Source organism: Pyrgilauda ruficollis, unplaced genomic scaffold (assembly GCF_017590135.1).
Source record: "Pyrgilauda ruficollis isolate IOZ18807 unplaced genomic scaffold, ASM1759013v1 scaffold4, whole genome shotgun sequence".
In the NCBI taxonomy this organism is placed as follows: domain Eukaryota; kingdom Metazoa; phylum Chordata; class Aves; order Passeriformes; family Passeridae; genus Pyrgilauda; species Pyrgilauda ruficollis.
The window spans coordinates 8628757-8647255 of NW_024525489.1; the positions used below are offsets into that span (position 1 = coordinate 8628757).

Below are 18499 nucleotides of genomic sequence, written 5' to 3' on the forward strand. Positions count from 1 at the left end.
CTGCATCTGTCTACTGTGTGGTGCAGTATTGTAGCCAGTTTGTTTATAGCTCATGGGCAAGCAGTACTTTAGTCTTCTTTCAGCTACTAGCAATAAAAAAACACCCCCAGAATACAATGTTTATGCAGATGGATAATTGCAGATGTCATGAGAAGCACAGAACAGTTTCTTTCATGATTAATCTAGTGATCACTTAAGTCATTTTGCTGGCTTTGTGCATGGTGTCTCAGCACACTTTTAAGAGCAGAAAAAACAGAAAATTAATTTAAATGTACTATAATGATTTACAACATTGAGGATGCTCTGATCACATCTATGAAATAATCTCTCAGTGCAGAACAAATCAAAGTGAAAACGTGGATGCATTCATACAGTGCCATGCAAATCAATATATAGCAAAGCCTGATGCAGAAAAGAGCTGAGCCTCCCCCAGCTTCTGTTGTGGCAGTATGACTAGATCATTAACTGATGTAAGGTGGCAGTACTCTACTGGCATGTTAGGGATACCATGCTGGCTTACATTGGGAGATGATCTGCCCTATCAGCTGCTGGCTTTTAGGATTGGGCCTGCAGTAAAAAACTGGGTGTGGTATAAGCAGTGTTTTGGCTACCTTTTTCAGAATTAAAGGTTTTCAAAAACATAAATTAAAAAAAATCCAGTGTGAACAATAAATCAATACCTCATTAATTCTAAAGCTTAAGCCAGTAGACTTGGAGGACCAGAAAAGCTTCAAAATGAATGCACATATGTAAACCACGTTTGTATGGTCAGGATGCAGTTGGACCTGTACAGCAAAGCTGGAACTTCTATATTGTATCTAAACCATTACACAGGTGTTTTAAGTGTTTTTGTTGTAGGCTCAGAATTACTTTTGAGGCAACATGCTGCTAAGCCTTCCAGCTTGCTGGGGTTTCAGCACAGCAGTTTGCTGGACTTGCACATGGATGATTCTATCAAGCGAACACAAAGCCCATTTGTGTTTAGCCAGCTGTCTTTTAGCTTTCCAGAATGCACTGTGAAATCTTTAACTATTGTAGGTCAGAGTATTGTTTTAAGTTTCTGTAGAAGAGCTGAGATAGCTTGCACAGGAATATGTTCATACTGAGGTTGCTTTGCCTTGCTCCACTATAAATTCAGAGTTCTACTCACTAAAAGGCTTTCTGCAATTTCCTCTTTCACTCAGCCTTCCCTGGCATGGTCTCATCTGAATGCTCACTTGCCTATTTTGGCAATGACTTTGAGTTGCAGGATGAGTTGTTGTTTTTAATATTTTAATAGTACGGTTCTGTTAATTTCATACTAATCTAGGTTTTCCAGGATGCTGTTATGGCAGGTGTTGTGAAAATACTAAAAATGGAACTTCTTCCTACAGACAAGCATTAAATACTGAATTTCTCCATTTTTGGGAGCCTTGTTTGAGGTATTTAGGGTTACCCTGATGCTGTATTTTGCCTTTTACTCAGTTGATTTCAATGGAGGCATATTGAAAATATTGTAACTACACATAGAGCAAAGTGGAGTGTAGTCCTAGGATACACTTGAATCTTCTAGAACTCTGCTCTGACAAAAAGCTGGAAAAACATGAGGCGTGTCTGTAATTTCCATTGCTCCTCAGTTGGTATAATAGCAAAAGTGGTGTTGTGCTAAACTTGTGTAGCATCAAATGATGCCGGTATTATCAGCTAATATGAGCTTTTCAAAGCTGCAGCACATGACAGTTCTATACCTCATATTTCCCTCATTTCTTTGAACTGGTATGCACAACAAAGTGCTCTACTGCAGCAGGGAAGACAGAGATCATGCAATCTGTCAGGGAAAGGGAGAAGTGCTGTTGGGCCAGGGCAGGCTGTGCATGGAGTCATAAAAACTGAGTAAGACATGCCATGAGGTCAGGACGTCATGGTGTGTGTGTGTCAGGGGGGTTCGCAGGATGTAGATGTAGAGCTGCATACTTCTGAGGTAACAGCTTACCATTCATTACTTTCACAGAGCACTTAATCAGAGTGCTTCTCTCCCCTTCTGTCTGTTGTTCACCCTGCCACTGTAGGTAATAAATGCTGTGCGTGTGCTGGTACCCAGTCACTTAGGAGCCCTGGAGTCACCTGGAAATGCTTAGTCATACTGCAGTATGAATAATATTAAAAGATGAAATCTAGTCCTGTTAGTGGAGTTACTCTGTCTTCTGATGGACATCCAAGAGGATTGGCATCACCAGAGTGAGAGGCTACTGAGAAAGCAGGGAAGGGCAAGGAGCTACTAGGTATTTCTTCTGTCTTTTAAAATACATTCTTGATTACATCATCACTGCTGTTCTAGGGCAATCCCCATGGGTTTTAGACAATAAAAACGACCAATAATTTTGTCTTCAATACATTGCCTTTGTGAGCAAACCACTTTAACTACAGTGGAGGAAAGGCCTGAGTATTCCTAAGTGCTGGGGGCTGAGTTTACACAGTCTAAATTGGTGAGCTTAACAATGGTGACACAGAGAGCAAATGCTGACTAGACCAGCAACAGAAAGCACAGGATTTTTTTTTTCCTGACATACATAACATGGTTGGCTTTGTGTGCTATAAACAGCTGTGGGACAAAACCTTTTCATTAGACTGTGTCTTATGGACCACTTTCTTCCTATGCATGTTTCCTTTTATCATTCTAATTTCGCTATATTTATGTTCTTCTCTTTGAATTACTCTCTATGGCTACAACCCAGTGTAATGAAAATTCTAAGAAGAGGTCGATTCAACTAGTTAACATCATGTGTAATTTTGTATAAATACCATTCTATAGGATTTTGATCTCTTAAGTGCTGGGGTATTGTTCAGTGTCATGGGTGTCCAAATTCACCTGCTTCATTAACCTTGTCTGCTATCCTAAGTCCAGTGTCATTCAATGTATTTTCTGCCTCCTTCTTGGTGTGCTCCTCTTTTTTGGCGCAATAAAATGCTGTTTTCATCCTGCTGTACATCATTGATTTGTTTGTCCTTAGTTACTCTAAATGTGTGCTGGTGAGAAGTGCAATTTCTAGTTAGTCCTGCAAGCTGTTGATTCAGTGGGGTAGGGCTTGAGCTTTTCTGAAAACAATCTGGGTGGCAGTTGGACACCAGCTGGGTGGCATTAGGCCAGGGGACAGCACCTGCTGTTCTCCACTCCCTTGTCAGTATGCCTTCGGGCTTGGCTTGAGCACATACCAAAACCTGTGGCCAAATAACACTGGTGGCTGGAACAGCCACTCTCTGTACCAGGGGAAACATCCCTCAGGATAGCACAGCTAGCAACTGTTCTTTTTCTTTCAAACATGAAGGAGGAAGTAAAAGGGGAAAAAAAAGCCCAACCAACCCCAGAGTATGACCATCTCATTGGTGTCAGTTCACAGCTGGGCAGCCTGTCTCTCTCCAGGTGCCAGGTGTTTGCTTTCTGGTGTGATAGAGGGGTTGCTTAGCTAGAGGTTCTAGGTGCCTCCTGACACTTTATAAAGCTGGAGTTCAAAATGCAGAAAGTTCTTCTAAGGTTGTTTTTCCCCCATGTTGTCTTCTGTCCACGCAAGTTTTGGAGGCAGGGAACTTCTCCCTGCAACCTGGAATGATGCCTTTCTCCCCACCAGCTTTTCAGTGCAAAGTATGTAGAAAAATGTTAGAACAATAAGGGCCAGATTGGAGGGAGTGCTTTGAGACTTCATTTTTTGGTGCTTCTAAGAGAATAACATGGTAGGCCTTCCCTCCTCCCTTTCTCATCTCTGCAATACAGACTGAAGACACCCCGTATCCTTAAGGACCCCCACAGACACAGCTTTACTGGGAAAGCACAGCTCAGGCTCACTACTAGTCCCTCACTCGGGTGCATGGAGAGGGAGCTTTTATCCATCCGGACTGCAGTTTGGTAGTTCTTGCAGTTTAGTTGGTTACCCCAAGAGTGTCCCAAGGGGGTTATTCCTGTTTCAGGTAGTACTTTCCAGATTCCGAGTTGAGGAGGCCGTCTGCAAGATTGATGCACTGGAGAGCTGAAACCTCACAGTGGGTGATATGAGTGAAAGGTTTGGCTTTTCACACTTCGCTCAGAATGACTGAAGAGTAGGAGAATGGGAGAAGAGGGGGCAGATGGCTGCCACAGCAGGGCTGGCATGAGAAGTGTCTGAGTGCTGTAAGAAGGAAAAGTAAATGTCCTCATAAACAGAACCAGCTGTGCTGGAGTTCGTGAGGCCACTTATTTTCAAAGCAGACTTCAGCTGACCCAGGTTTGCATTTATAAGTATCTTTGTGGCTGGTCAAAATGCCATTAGTATTTAGTATGAATAAATGTTACAAGAATGTGCTAGAAGTGCTGTTTCAGCCATTCTGAAAAGTTATGTTTTTAATTATTCATTCATTAGATTAATCCAATACTGACAGGCCGCCCTGGGTAACTGGCAGGCAGGAAGGCAGAGACTGGAATTACCATTAGGTGACCATTCAGAGAAACAATGGAGCAAAATCTCTCCAATTTTACATGTCTTCATTTCAGCTTCAAACTTTTCATTCAGTCTTTTTTTCCCATATACTCTACCCACCCCTACTCTTGTTCACTAGTCATTAGAATACCTTGTATAGCTCTTTTCTTCTTCTAATGGAGACTTCTTGGATGAAAGTGTGTGTGGAGAAAAGAGGAGAAACAATGAAGAAATAGAGTGGGAATATAGCTGTTTATGGTGGCAAAGAAGTGCATAATGAATTTTCAGACTGCAGAGATTCATGCCTTACGTAAAAGTTTCTGAGAGATTAAGAATTCAGTTATAATATAGGAGGCTTTTTTGCTGTTCTTTTTTGGGTTTGTTCTATGTGGCAAGTCATGGCCCACTTCTTCCACTGGGCTCTGGTCCAGGACACATTTCAGTATGTGGCAGGGAAGCTGGTAGGGCTACTGACGGCTTAAGAAATCTCCTGAAACAAATCTCAGTCTTCCTTATGTGATCAGAGTTTAAGGGTGTTATTTCTACATTACTGAAGTATGTGGGACTATTTCCGGTGATCTTGGTAGGCCTTGGATTCTACCCTCAAAGACAAGCCTTGCAGTTTAGTTGGCGAATCCCAGTATTCCGCAAGAGGTGTTCCTGTGTCAATTAGTGGCTTTCACAATCACAGCTGATGGGGCAATGAGCAGTACTAATGCTTTCATAGTGCTTTCAGGAAAGGGTTTGATGATACCATATGTGTTAGTCATTGGACTGACCTGAGGTTTCAGAAATTGGGGAATAATTGTTCTACATCTAGTTTGAATTCTGTGGCCTCGGGAGTTGTACCAGTGGGAAGAAATCCAAACAGTGGAGATTTGTTTCTTCACTTGCAGTTTTCAGCCTTTCTTCAGGTTTATGTTAAAAGTAATTTTCTTTTGATGTTTGATATCATCTGATCAATCCAGGTTGTTTGTTTATGAAGCCATTAGTTAATGTTGTCACCTGAATGTTTTCAAGTGTTGGGATTAGGAGGCTCGTTGACAGGATGCTACATCAAGTCAAGTAGATTTTGTTCATAGGTAGCGTATTAACAGATCACTGCAGAAGGCAGATTTCTCGTTTGATGGTGCATTTTAATTCCAGGTTGTTATGGGTGAGTCATTTTAGATGTTAAGGAGCCATGAGGTGCTGAAGTCTGACAATGCTGAATATAAAGAGGGCACACATCCACAGTACTTGTGTCTAAACTAGCTGGATTTCAAACTAAAAAAGTACTTTTTCAGAATTAAACAACCCCATCTCGTAAAGTCAGTTGTGATGTAATTAAAGTTTCCAAAGGGAGGATTTGTCAGATAGTGTAATGCTGTCTACTTCTTGATTAGGGATGACTCTGATTATGGGTGACAGGATCTGCATACTGTCTTGTACAGAAATGAGATCTTCCTGTAGGCTCTATCTTTCAGGCATTTCTTACAAGTTTTGCCAGTGTCTCCAACCTACCCTTTTCAATATATATACATTGTACAGGTCTTAGTCTTTTCTACTTAAAATGGGTGAGTGATATTAATGAGAGTTTAAAGTTAAAAATGAGAAAAACTCCATTCTGTAATAATATTTAACTTATTCTTTTTATTTAAAATTGCCAGTAACTCAGATTTTAAAGATGCTGATAGATATGTGTCGAAAGGAAGTTGTGGGGAGCAGTCTGTGATGTAGTAGAGGAGACCAGCTTACGTATTTCATCACTTTGGAGACTGATCCTGAGAGATTGTGACTGTTCTCTCCTCCAATTTCTATCTATAATATAAAATGCATTTTCAAGGAAATTGTGTCTTTGCAAAAGATGCAGCAAGTGGTTAGTACAGCCAGAGCTGCCAAGGTAGTGTGTTAGTTCAGATCAAAATTTGTGTCCTGAAATTTCTGCGTCCTTGTAGCAACAGAACTTCAAGCAGCAGCTGAGAGCTTTCAGTGAAGTTAGTGGTTTCTTGTTTTATTCTAATGTTTTAAAAGAAAGTAAAATTTGCTAAACGGCAAAACTGAACAGTTTTCCTTTAAAGGAAGAAACCTGTAAGACCTTTCCTAAACCTGTCCTACTGGAATGGCATATAAGTAGTCCAGCTGATCCAGCATTTGCATTTAAGGCTGCATGATTGAAATGTGCCTGAAAGAAGGTATAAAATAAGATAGTGTCCTTGATTAATCTTAAACATCTGGAAAGAGTTTGGGGTGAAAAACCCAAACTTTTCTCCAAACTGTGGAGCATGTGCACTGAGGTCTGCTAATCTGACCTTCTACATTGTCCTTTTTATGAGTGTTTACTGAGGTCACTGAAAGCCTTTGTGTGAATGGCTCTCAGATCACTTACAGGTAAGCCTAATGGTAAATTTTATTGGAGCAAATATAGAGGAAATGCCTGTAAGTCTCAACCTATCTCTTTTGCAGCTGGAAGAAGGAGAACGCTTTGCTAAAATGGTGATAGACCTGGGTGAGAATGCTGGAGAGTCCCTAGCAAAGGGTTATCTGGCACTGGGCCTGACATACAGCCTACAAGCTACTGATGGTGAGTTACTTGTTCATCAAGTGTTGTCATATAGAGAGCATTTGTTCAAAGTCTTCAGTGCAACCAGTGGGAGTTTATTAGAAAGTCTGCCTTCAGTGCTGACTAGACATGAAAAACAATCAGATCACAAGATACATGGGAGCTGTTCACGTGCTCAGAGAACTGTCTTCTCTGGTAATAAAAGTGAAGTTATTAGGTAAAGGAAGAAATGCAGGTCATTACTTAGGGGGCGATAATGTGAGTGTAGCTGATAATGCTTGGTGTGCTCTACTTGAATACTTGTAATACTTTTTTTTCACTTAATTTACACAACAAAAAGTCAAACTTTCCATCTGTTTTCATATTTTTGTCACCCACTCATAAATCATAAAGAAATACAATCCAAGAATTGGAGTCAGAAATGCCTCACTTCAGTTCCTGGCGTGGTACTGATTCCCCACAGAGATTCAACCTCTCTGTGATGTAGTTTCTTTTACTTAGAAGTAAACAAGATAAAAATATCTGCCTCACTGGTACATGTGGATATTGACTAGAAACAGACCACTGAATGTAAGAAGTATTTTATTTTAATGCTGCTTACTTGGATTTTGAATGAGTGGACAAGGGGCTCCTGCAGATTTGGTGCTTTGTAGTTAGAAGCGCTTGAAGTGTTTGGGAGAGTTCTAGCTCTGCCCTTCATCAAGCTCACAGGTGGGAACAGTCTTTGTTTATTCTGTGGCTTCTAACATAGGTGAACATATGTTCTAACACATTTTCTTTGAATAATGGCTGAGCTGGTGTGTTTCCTAATCATTTTGGTACTCCTGCCCTCAGGCAAGTAATAACTTTTCTGTCATAGAGATTCCATAGAAACAAATCAACTTCTTCAAAGTTGATTCAGCAAAGAAGCCTGAATCAAAGCTAAAATTACTCTATTATGTTATCATGGAATATGCAGGCCTTGCAACTTATACCAGAATTCTGCGAGGCACTTGTCTGAGAAAGTGTTCTTGTGCTCTTCAGTACCACAAGTTGGTGTAGTTTTTCAGCCAGCCATATCTGATCAGCTGTTCTGAGAACTGCTTTTCATCATGGAGGCTAACAGGCACGGCAGCTCTTTCCAGTTCTCCATTTCTCTGCCTCAGACTAGTTCTCCCTAGAAAGTTCATGTCAAAAAGTATGTCCTTCCTAGCCTGAACTTTGTCTTACATATATATATTAAGTCTACTAGGAATAGGGTTCTGCTTAACAGCCTAGTTTTTAAGGCGTTTTGCCTAGACGTTCTTTAAACTGTTGTAAAGCTATACAAGATCCCATAGACTATTTTCGGGGAGAGAAGGTTTTGTATGTCTGCCCCTTATGATCTCTTTGTAAACTTCAGTATGAAAAGAAGGTGGTTTCTAAAGAATAGAGAGCCATATACCATACTCTAGATCTAAAAATACTTTGGCACAGCAAAATGTGAGTTGGAAACTCTTTTTCTGGAAATATCTTGAGTTTTCAATAGACTAGTTCAATATTATGTCCTTTTTAATGTAAAACAAACAGTCTTCACAACAACTGCCTTGGATTATATTCAGATTAGCCTCTGATTTATGTTTTGAAACTGCAGAATATATTGGCCTTCTCATTGTATCTCTAGCCTTTAAGGCAACAGGACAAGTCACTCAGTTATTGGAGGGAAGTACGAAGGGTATATTTCCATTTTGCAGATTATATTTTAATAAAATGGATTAAGTCTTTCAAAAGCATACATATGATGGTCATGAATATGGAACTGTGTTTCACTGGAAAATGTCAAATTTGCACTAGCAAGACATTTTTCATTAGCATTGTTAAAAAATAGCATATGACAGTGAGGAAGCAAAGCTAGAACATGCTGAAAGACAGCAGTTCTGTGATGTAATCCTGCCTCATGTTGTCAATCTTGTTTATCATTGTATTTATACCAGTTCTTACTGACATATGCAGACAAGTCAAACATCTATGTGTGTGTATATATGAGATTCGTGTAACTTCCTAGTTAAGATGAGTTTCAGTCAATCAGTATTTTCAGTGGTAGCTAAGTGTCTCAGAGACGTTTGACCAATTACCTTTTAAAGCTTTCAGCCTTCCATTCAAGTTAGACTTTATTTAATATAACCTTCTAATAATTATTTCTCTTCCTGTGTGACAGAGGCACTGAGGAGTTGTATTAAAGCCTTTCCTTTGTGATTTGCAAAAAGCTCCTGTAGGAAGTAAGATTTCTTGAAACTTATGCTGGAAAGCTTCCTTATTCTTACTGTTTAATTTCATGTTTCTTGAAATAAGTCTCATTGAAGTACCTGAACAATGTGTCCTCAGAGGAAGCCATTGACACTTTTACACTTTTGCCTCAGTCTTAGAAGCCCAAGCCTCCTGTGCATAGTTAATGTCCATTTTCTGCAGATCAATTTCCAATGGGTCAATGTCAACAGCAAGCCATTTGTCTTCCTCCCACACTTCCAGTTTTGACATAAGCTGTATTGTCAACTTTTCCTCCCTTAGGTCTGGTGAAGAATTTACTGAAGACAGGGAAAGGTGACATGAATTTACCAAAGGCTGAAGAGGAAGGACTAGGTTGAGAATGTATTGTGAACAAGTGCTCTTCTTACCTCCCATCACCACCTCAGAAATTGTGAAATCTTTGTAGATGTAACAGTCCCTCATTATTTTTTCAGAGATGAGTGTGCTGTATCTCTGTTTTCTTTTAGAATTTTGGTAGAAGGTCATGGATCAGGGACTGAATTAGAAACTCATTCTGTCAGTCTTTGTGGATTTTACAGTCAGTGTACTGGCAGCACTGGTAGTGTTAAACCCCCCAATTTTTTCACTAAGAAGTGAATAAATTATTAGTGAACAAACTTACAGTTTTAGCTTTTGGAAATAACAGTGCATGCAATCTTTAATTATAATTCTCGGCGCTAAAACTGTATGTTGTGTCATATTAGCTGTCTTAACTTAAGGGAATAGTTTCCAAAACTCAGTCATATTTGCAAAAGGGTGCACGCATGTCAGTGTTTCAGTTTGGATCAGAAATTTATTTATGAAGTCCATTTATCTGTCATCCCCACTTCTTATATTGTGATTCACATAAAGGAACAGTTTTGCACATTACAAACTGAATCCTTTCCCACAAAACAAATGTTTTACATAAATAGATGTGACTGTGCTTCAGCTGCTAATGGGTGCTCAATCCATTGGACAAGATTAGAACTAGATTCCTGTCCCTATGTTTGTAGTGTTGATTCTGATCCTCAGCACTGTGTTTCATTCCATGCATTCAGTACTCCTACTGTGCTCTAACTGCTTTTACTAGGACAGAACTTGTCCTCATTTGTTTTTGAATGTGATCCAGAGCTTTGTACTTAGGTACAAAATACTGCTGAAGAACCTATTGAATTTTAGTAAGGCTGAAGCTGCTTTAAAAACCCAAAGTGCTTCAGAAAATAAATCTTGGCTGCTCAAGTGGCATTTGCAAAAGTACTGTATCTTACGGGTTTCAGAAACCCCTGTGCCGCTCTCCCATTGATCAGACTGCTTTTGGAGCTTATTTTAATATTAGTAATAAGTCATATTTTGTTTTATTTGATGGAACTGTAGCAGACATGCTCGCAGGAAGTAAAATTGGGTAGGGACTGAAGAATTCTTTGGTGCTATTGACCTGGGAGAATGGAGCACGAAGTTTAAAAGTTTAATCAGACCCACCAGGTTCTGTTTCCTTAGTGCAAACTTTTCTTTGTCTGAAGTGAGAGCTTCTCAGTGATACAAGTGGGTTGCAGTTTTCTTTGAATAATTCAGGGGTATGGCATCTGCAACGTCTTTGGGCAACCTGTTTCAGAGTCTTGCCACCCTCCTAGTAAAGAATTTCTTCCTGTATATAATCTAAATCTTTCTTCTTCTAGTTTAAAACCATTACCCCTTGTCCTGTCTTTATAGGACCTGTAAAAAAATTACTCTCTGTCTTTCTTAAAAACCCTCTTGAAGTATTAAGAGGGTTGCAGTAAGGCCTCCCTTGACCCTTCTCCAGGCTGAAAAATGCCAACTCTCTCAGCTTTTGGAGACGTCTTCCTGCCCTCCGACCATTTTCATGGCCCTTTTTTGGATTTGTTCCAATGGAACCACCATGTCTTATGTTGTGGATGCCAGAGCTGCACACGGCATTCCAGCTTTGTGGTAGCTGAAGATGCAGTCCACATTGTGGGAGGTGGAGTCACATGCTGTTTCCCAGTAATGCAGAGGCAAAGCTGACTAGTTGTAGAGTAATCACATCATTTCCACAACATATTTTGTGTTTTTTCTGGCTACAAGCTGAACATTAGTCAAATGTCTTAACAGGTGGAAGCTCGACATTCTAGTTTTCCATTTAGTGTTTAATTTGAGGGACAAATGGTAACATTAATTTCAGTCTTTCTTGTTGTGTGACATCTTCTGAATTGCTCTGTAACTTAAAGAATGGTAGTTTCCTTGAGAAACAGAATGTCAGATTTTTTTTCTATAGCAATGTTTATAGGTATGATCAAATCCTTTCCAATGTCTCCTCAAGCATTTTTTTTACATCAATCTTGGTTCTTTAAATTCCAAATTTTCTTCCTTTGTTACCTTTATCCAGTATTTTGTGGCCTGATTTAAGGCTACTGAGAATGATGTGTTTTTAATAGATGCTGCATTTTACATGAAAGTCCATGTCTTTAAATTTATTATTTAAAATACAAATTTTTGGATCAGTTTTTAATCTTGAAGTAGGTTTTGTGGCCTAAGCAAGTTCTGATCTTTATGATTAGGAAATCCTGAAGGTTGCTGTTCCTCCCAAATGAACCTGGTGTTCTGAAGAACTGTTGGAAGATGTAGAAATAAAAAACATCTGATCACTATAGCTACTGCAGCAAATAATTTACTTACAAAATTTCACTCGCTGTCATATTGCAGAATGCAAAGAAACTGGTTACCTTTGCAGGTCTTGCAGAAGAACATATCTCTTTTCTTCTTAACAACTGTTAAGAATACTGGAATTTCACTGTCTTTGTTGCATTATTATATACTACTTAGTAGCTTTCTATTTTGGAGCATACACTGACTTAATGTATCAAATCAGATACGTTCATGGGTGATGTTAGCTGATGGATTAACTACTCATCACTTCCTTATGGTGTTGATCAATAGCTCTCAATTTCAGGATAGGCAGAACAAGAAACAACTGCTGTGCAAAATCGGAAAGCCTAAGAACCAGAACAAGACAGCCAGTGCATTTCTAAAAACCATCACTAGGTTTCTAGATGTTTTGGATCTGAGAAAGCCGTGTTCCTTTAAGCTCTTCCTCTGTTCCTGTTGATCTTGATAATATCTTACGATACCCAGGTATAACACGAGCTTGATTCTTCTCTTCCTTTTCTGGTATTAGGTAGGAATTAATGTATACATTGACACGTGTTTGTACTGAGCAGGATCCGCTAGTCAAGCAATCAGAGGCATGGAAGAAGGGCATTAGTGGCTAATGCCACATCTGAAGTAACCTAAAAGTCTGTTGTGCTCTCAAAGATGGTGGTGTTTTGTCACTGAGCTGTAAGTTTGGCTGCTGGTGCTCCCTGTTCAACCTGCAGCATGCTCCTACACAAAGATGGTGGTGGGGGCAGTCTGTACCTGAGTCAGAATGAGATGCTGGTTACTGCTTGTAGCATTTGCAGCAGTCTGGCTGAGGGCCTTCTCTAACTAGATGTCTTCTTGCTATCTAGTTAGTGTTTAACCCCTTCTTCCAGCCGCCTTCAGTAGCATATGTAAATAAAAAATGCTTCAGTATTTCAAACAAAGGACTTAAAATAATCTTTAATAAGAAGGAATTTGAGAATTCATGTCAGAATGAGCACATGCACAAATACACAGAGATTTCCATAGTGTTTATGCTCACAGTTTGAAATACTCTATACATTTATTTATTTGATCTGAAACATTGAATTAGCGCTTAAATGGCATTGTATCTTGTCCTACAGCTACTCTAAAGAGCACTCAGGATGAATTAAACAAGAAAGCACTTCAGACTTTGGAGAGGTGAGTAGGAATTTTGCAGATTTGCTTTGTGTATTTTTTTCATTAATTCAGAAAAAATTTTCTTTTTGTGTTTCTTTTTTCTCTGCGTAAGGCTTCCTTGCTGGAAAGTTTGAAAACAGTTCATTAGGTTTCAGCAGTAGTCTGTCAAAACCATTTCTGTGATGGCTAAATGCAGTGATTATTTGATTGAATATCCAAGGTAAGAGTGCTGTTCTGCCACCTTACAGAAAAAAACCTTAGCCCCAAATTAGCTGCAGTGAGATCTACAGTGCTGGGAGATGCAGCTTCCTCACATGATGCCAGCTGGCAGATGTGGAAAGCTAATTTTGTCTCAATTCCTGTGTGAAGCAGGCTTGAAATCCTATTTCTATTATGGTGGGAAAGTACCTCCACCATCAGGGTGTAGGCAGCTATGGGACCTGGCACCAGTGCACCTAGGGGAGAGAATAACTGCTGTGCTAATGAGTGTTTACATGAGCTGTTGTTGGAAGAGGAGGCACCAGAGCTAGCGGTACAAAGCAGGCACCACTCACCTCTTCTTCATCCCTATATTTCTGGGGAAAATTGATACAGTGGCTCCACCCTGGAAGCAACTGCGAATTACACTCTTGTGCAACTACACTTGAGACCTCAAGTACAACTGTTTGATTTAAAACCCGTTTTTGTCCATTCTGTGGAGTTGAGAGGTAAGGTGTGAGCTTCCTCACTCTGTTATGATTAAATTACACCACCCAAAATACACTGGGTGGTGTTCAGGCAGTTATTTACATTTGTACAATTACATTCACAATTTACAACCTACTGTAAATGTAGATGCCTACAGACTATAGATAGCAATTAAATGGAAGCTTATGTGGTCTAAGTCTGGGCTGAAGTATGTAATTCTAAATTTATTGTGGTCATAATTACATCAGTGAAGAAAACTTGAGATCTCTGGTATCTCAAAGTACAGGTTTAACAGTTTGAACAGTGTTAAAGGATCTTAGCTGTTTTGCGGATGCTGACCAAGAAGGAGGGCCAGCATGTTTGTCTTACACTGGTTTTGTAGTGAGTGCAAGAACTGAAACCACAGATACAGTTCTGGGTATTTACCTTATGGAGGTCTGAGAGAGAAAACTTCTAAAAGCCATGTATTCATTCACTGTTTGGATGAGGACTGTACTTTTACTTTTAAGTCACACTAGTTTATGGACTCCAGTGTCATACATTAACTGCTGACCAATTTTAAGGAATTGTGGTGCTGCACTGCTTTTAAACTTCCTTGTTTTTTTATCCTTTGACCTTTCCCATTGGCTGAGACTTGTTGTCATAGTATCTTAACTCTGCCTAGGAGGCAGACAAGCTTCTAGCCAAACATTAGTTACTCAAACATCAGCCAACTGGAATGTGACAGTGAGCTGATTACTAGTGTTTTCCCAAATACCTAAGTTTGTTTTTTTTCCTTTTTGTATTTTCCTTGTTTTTCGCCTTTTTTTGAAGAAAATGTATGATCTCTCAGGCCATGGTTTGGCCTGTAGTCATCTCTGTAAGGGGCCTTTTTAGCTGGAAGATTGCACCAAATGTTTTTCTAATTCCTTCTGAGGAAAATGAGCAGTAAAGGAACAATCCTTTGTTTCTTTCCAAAAGCATCATTAATTTCATCTGCTATACTCTTGTGAACTTTCCCCTGTTATTTATTGCTGGAGAAGCTACTGAAGGTTTCACAAGAGACACTTTATAAAGAGGTGGCTCACTCTGTCTAACACCTGAGGGCAAAGCTGGGTTCTATCTTGTGGAGTTTTATTGTTTGTTGCAATTTTTTGGGAGATTGGGGATTTTTTTTGGGTGGGGGGGGTTGTGGCTATTTGGGTTTGGGAGTTTTTTTGTGTTTTTTGAAGTGGAAGGAGAAATTACTGACTCGCCTGTACTAATTGCACGTTGATGTCTTTGGCATTGCTTCAGAACACTTGAGTGCCACCTTGGCTTACAGAGTTACAGGACATATTTAGTCCATACTAAATTAATTTGTTCTAGAGCCATTAGTTATAAAAATCAGCTTCAAAATCTTCTTGCTCACAGGCCAAGATGGTATTTGAAAAGTGGCTGGCATTAAAATGGTGTGTAGTTTGCTTCCTGAAGGAATTCTTTTATTGCTACTTGTTTATTATTAGCAAATCAATAGTTTTGGCATGGGTTTTAACGACCAGTGTTGTCAGCCTGTCGTTTCTCCCTCATAAGGGCATTAATTGTGCTCACTTTGGGCCTGGCAGTGCAGGTGCAGGTTTCCCTGGTGTCTGGAATGCAGCCCAGAAAGAGGTCAGGAATGTTAATTGGCTATAAGGGACCTTCCTCTTCCCCATTTCTCCCATGTGAAATGACTTCCCTGTGCTGCAGAGCTGTGAGTGAGCTCTGTGAGTCACAAGGAGAGAATCCACTGGTTCCTGGAGCGGGCTGCCAGGTGGCATGAGCTGCTGCCCCACCTTTCCTCCTAGGTTGGGTTCCTCAAGACACTATCCCATCATTGCCTTGGTTAATGGCTTCTCCACAGGCTGGCAAATTCAGACTGCAAGTTTGTGCCTAGCATAGTCTGAAAGGGGACAGGTTGTCCATCCCTGTTCCCTGCCTTGTACAAGACTTTGTTAAGGGCCTGCACGTCTGGTTCTGGAGACACTGCAGCCTTCTCTAGCCAAGGCTTCACTTCAGTGTAGTGCCTGCTGTGGGCTGGAAGGGAATATCTCGGAGTCCAAGTTTGACAAGTAAGGGCCTTGGTGTTGGTCCAGGCACAGCTCCTGTCATCAAATCGTTCCTCCCTCAGTGTCTTCCCTTTCCAAATTAGGAGTCTGCTGTCAAAAATTAAACTAGAAGCTGCAGGGTGGAAAATGTTTTGTATGTTTGAGCCTCAGCTTGTGTCAGAGGCTCCTGATATTTAGTCCTCTACATGCTCATGGTGACTGCTTTTTCAGTGCTAATCTAACACTCTCTTAATGTTTGAAAAGTGGCGGTATAGGAACAAGTTAGACAACTATGTCTATCACCTGAATTACTTAATGCTTTGATAGGTTTGTTATACGCTCAGTGCTACTTTTTCCTTATTAGTCATCCAAGTTCCAAAATATTAAGTGGCATTTAATAAAGGAGCATGTAAGTTGTATAACATCCTGGCAGCTGTGTTTCTCATACTTTTTCCTGGGATTCTGGCTTAGCCAGGCCAGCACTGTTCTGCTTTTTGTCTAGTTTCATTGTGCTCCCCTATTACTGGACTGGTTTTCTTTGGGGGAAGACTGGGTTTTGTTCTGTGCTTATGTGACTCATGGTGAAGGAGTTCTGCAAAGCGCAATCTAACAGTCACTTTTCTTTTTGTCTTATGTGGTCTTCCTTAAAGAGCACATGACCTGGCCCCCGAAGATCACCAGATCATCCTCTACCTGTCACTGCAGCTGGCTCTTGTCAGACAGGTATGTGAAATATTTGGAAATCACTGAGTCATGGGAGGGTGGAACGACAGTCCAGTTGAACAAGACCCAGGCTTGCTAAACAGGGTCCCTTCCTTCCTGCATTGTAACCGGTAACAAGCAGTCAGAATATGTTTATGTAAAATATTTTTTAATTCTTACTCTAAAAATAATAATTCTGTAGCACATGGAATGGCCTTCCCTAGGGAATGTGTTCAGCTCTAGCTCCTGAGCTGTCTTGGAGCAACCTTGTGTGTGTGGGATGAGCGAGGTGTGTTTATTCCTGTTCCCTGGTGTCATGCTGTGTCCCACTGCAGGCTGCTCCAGGGGCTCTCCCGTTATGCCGGGTTCCGTATCCGTGCCAGATCGCGCGCTGGGATTGCTTTATTCCAAACTTGGGCACGTTTGACGCGAGGCTTTGACGCGTGCTGGAGCTCTGCAGCGAGTGGGATTAGCTGGCATTTGAATGCTGCTGCAGGTGTTAACTCATAAAAATGAAGCTGATCAGAAAATGCTCTGCACCACTTTTAGGAAAAAAAATCCAGCCACTTGGACTGTGCTTTATTTTTCTGCCCCTTTTACTTAAAATTGGGGTGTTGTATTTCTCTGTCCTTTCTGTTTAAAAGCTAAAGTCTTCTTTTGGAGCAGCTTCTGTTTTTTAAATACCTCTCCAGCTAGATTTGAAATTTCATCATTGTAGTTTCTTTCTTTGTCAGGCCTTCTGCTTGCTGCAGTTTTCTCTCTTTAGTCTGCCCTACAGAGTTGAACAGTTGGGTATTTCTTACTTTCCTGAGCTAATTAGGGGAGCTGTGTGTTCATTAGGTTAAACTAATTGTTCCAAGAGAGCACCCTCTTGATAATGTCACTTTTGTAACCCTTTCATAATGAGAGCAGTGTGCTGTGAGCCTGCAATAAGAAAGGATAATTAAAATGGCTTATTTAACTTTCTCATCTGCCTACTGGCTGCTTTATGATGCAGTTTGCTCAGGGTTTTCATTAAAAAACACCCAGCTACCCTTTTTTCTCACAGCTTTTGCCTCATAGAGAGATGGTCTGATTTGCTGCCCCTTCTGCTTGCCATGAGTAAAGCATTACAGCTTTTCAGCTGAAATATCCTGAAAAATAAAATTAAGATTTTTGTGGTCATTGGTTTTTTGTTGTTTTCACTGTTACTGGCATTTTAACTGATTACCCTTTTTTTTTCTGGTTGTAGCCTGTCTTTGCAGTGCTGTTTCATCTCTCTTGTTGCTTCATTTCCCTTTCCTCCTGTTCTTTCCATTCAGTCTCTTGTCTCCGTGTTCACTTTCCTCTTTTGTCTAGTTCACCTGTGTGTTTTCATCCTTGATGTTGTGCCAGTCGCCTCTGCTCCCACAGCTGTGTGATCTCAGTGTATTATGTAGTGTCAGCCTGACCCCTGCGATGGTGCTCCTGCTCTGCTCCCATCAAGTGAGATATAAATCTTTAACGCATGCTTGGACAGAGAGGAGATACCTGAGACATCTTTATTTTTAGACTGCTGTAAAATACCCTACTCTTCTTTTGCCGGTTTACTTAATGATATACATTTGGTAATGCATTTTTAATATCCTTAATTATTTAAAGTATCTAATATATTCTCTTTCTGATTAACTGAAAAGATAAATGATACCTTTTTTGATAGATTGCATTAACTATTGAACATCACAGTTGAGGCTTTCATCAGGCAATGCTATAATACCAATAAATCAGGTCTTTTCTACATAGTAGGTTATAATATAATACCTGAATGTTTTTCTCAAAAAATAGGCCTTTTTGTTTCCATAGTCAGAGTCCATAAATGAGGTAACTGTAGCCAGCATTGAAAAATGTAGGTATCAGCTTGCATAGATAAGAGAGTGTTTTCATGGAACAAAGCAAGAGAGGCAGCTGACCAGTAGAGTGCCAGGCAAATCTGGAGCAATTAATCTTCCTTGGAGGCTGTAAAATATTTCCAGTAGTACTTATCTCTGGCACCACTGGGCAAGGCAAAGGGGAAATGGAAAAACATAAGCATCCCT

The 18499-nt window shown here is 40.2% G+C and overlaps 1 protein-coding gene across 3 annotated transcripts in view; it reads left to right on the top strand.

The window, feature by feature from the left end:
- The window catches only part of TTC7A (tetratricopeptide repeat domain 7A), a 172364-nt gene that overhangs the window by 57072 nt on the left and 96793 nt on the right, over positions 1-18499 (top strand). For all 3 annotated transcript variants that reach the window (XM_041476948.1, XM_041476949.1, XM_041476950.1), the window contains 3 exons: positions 6873-6990; positions 12975-13032; positions 16394-16466. In XM_041476948.1, the coding sequence (XP_041332882.1) occupies positions 6873-6990; positions 12975-13032; positions 16394-16466 (249 nt within the window). The remainder of the gene's footprint in view (positions 1-6872; positions 6991-12974; positions 13033-16393; positions 16467-18499) is intronic.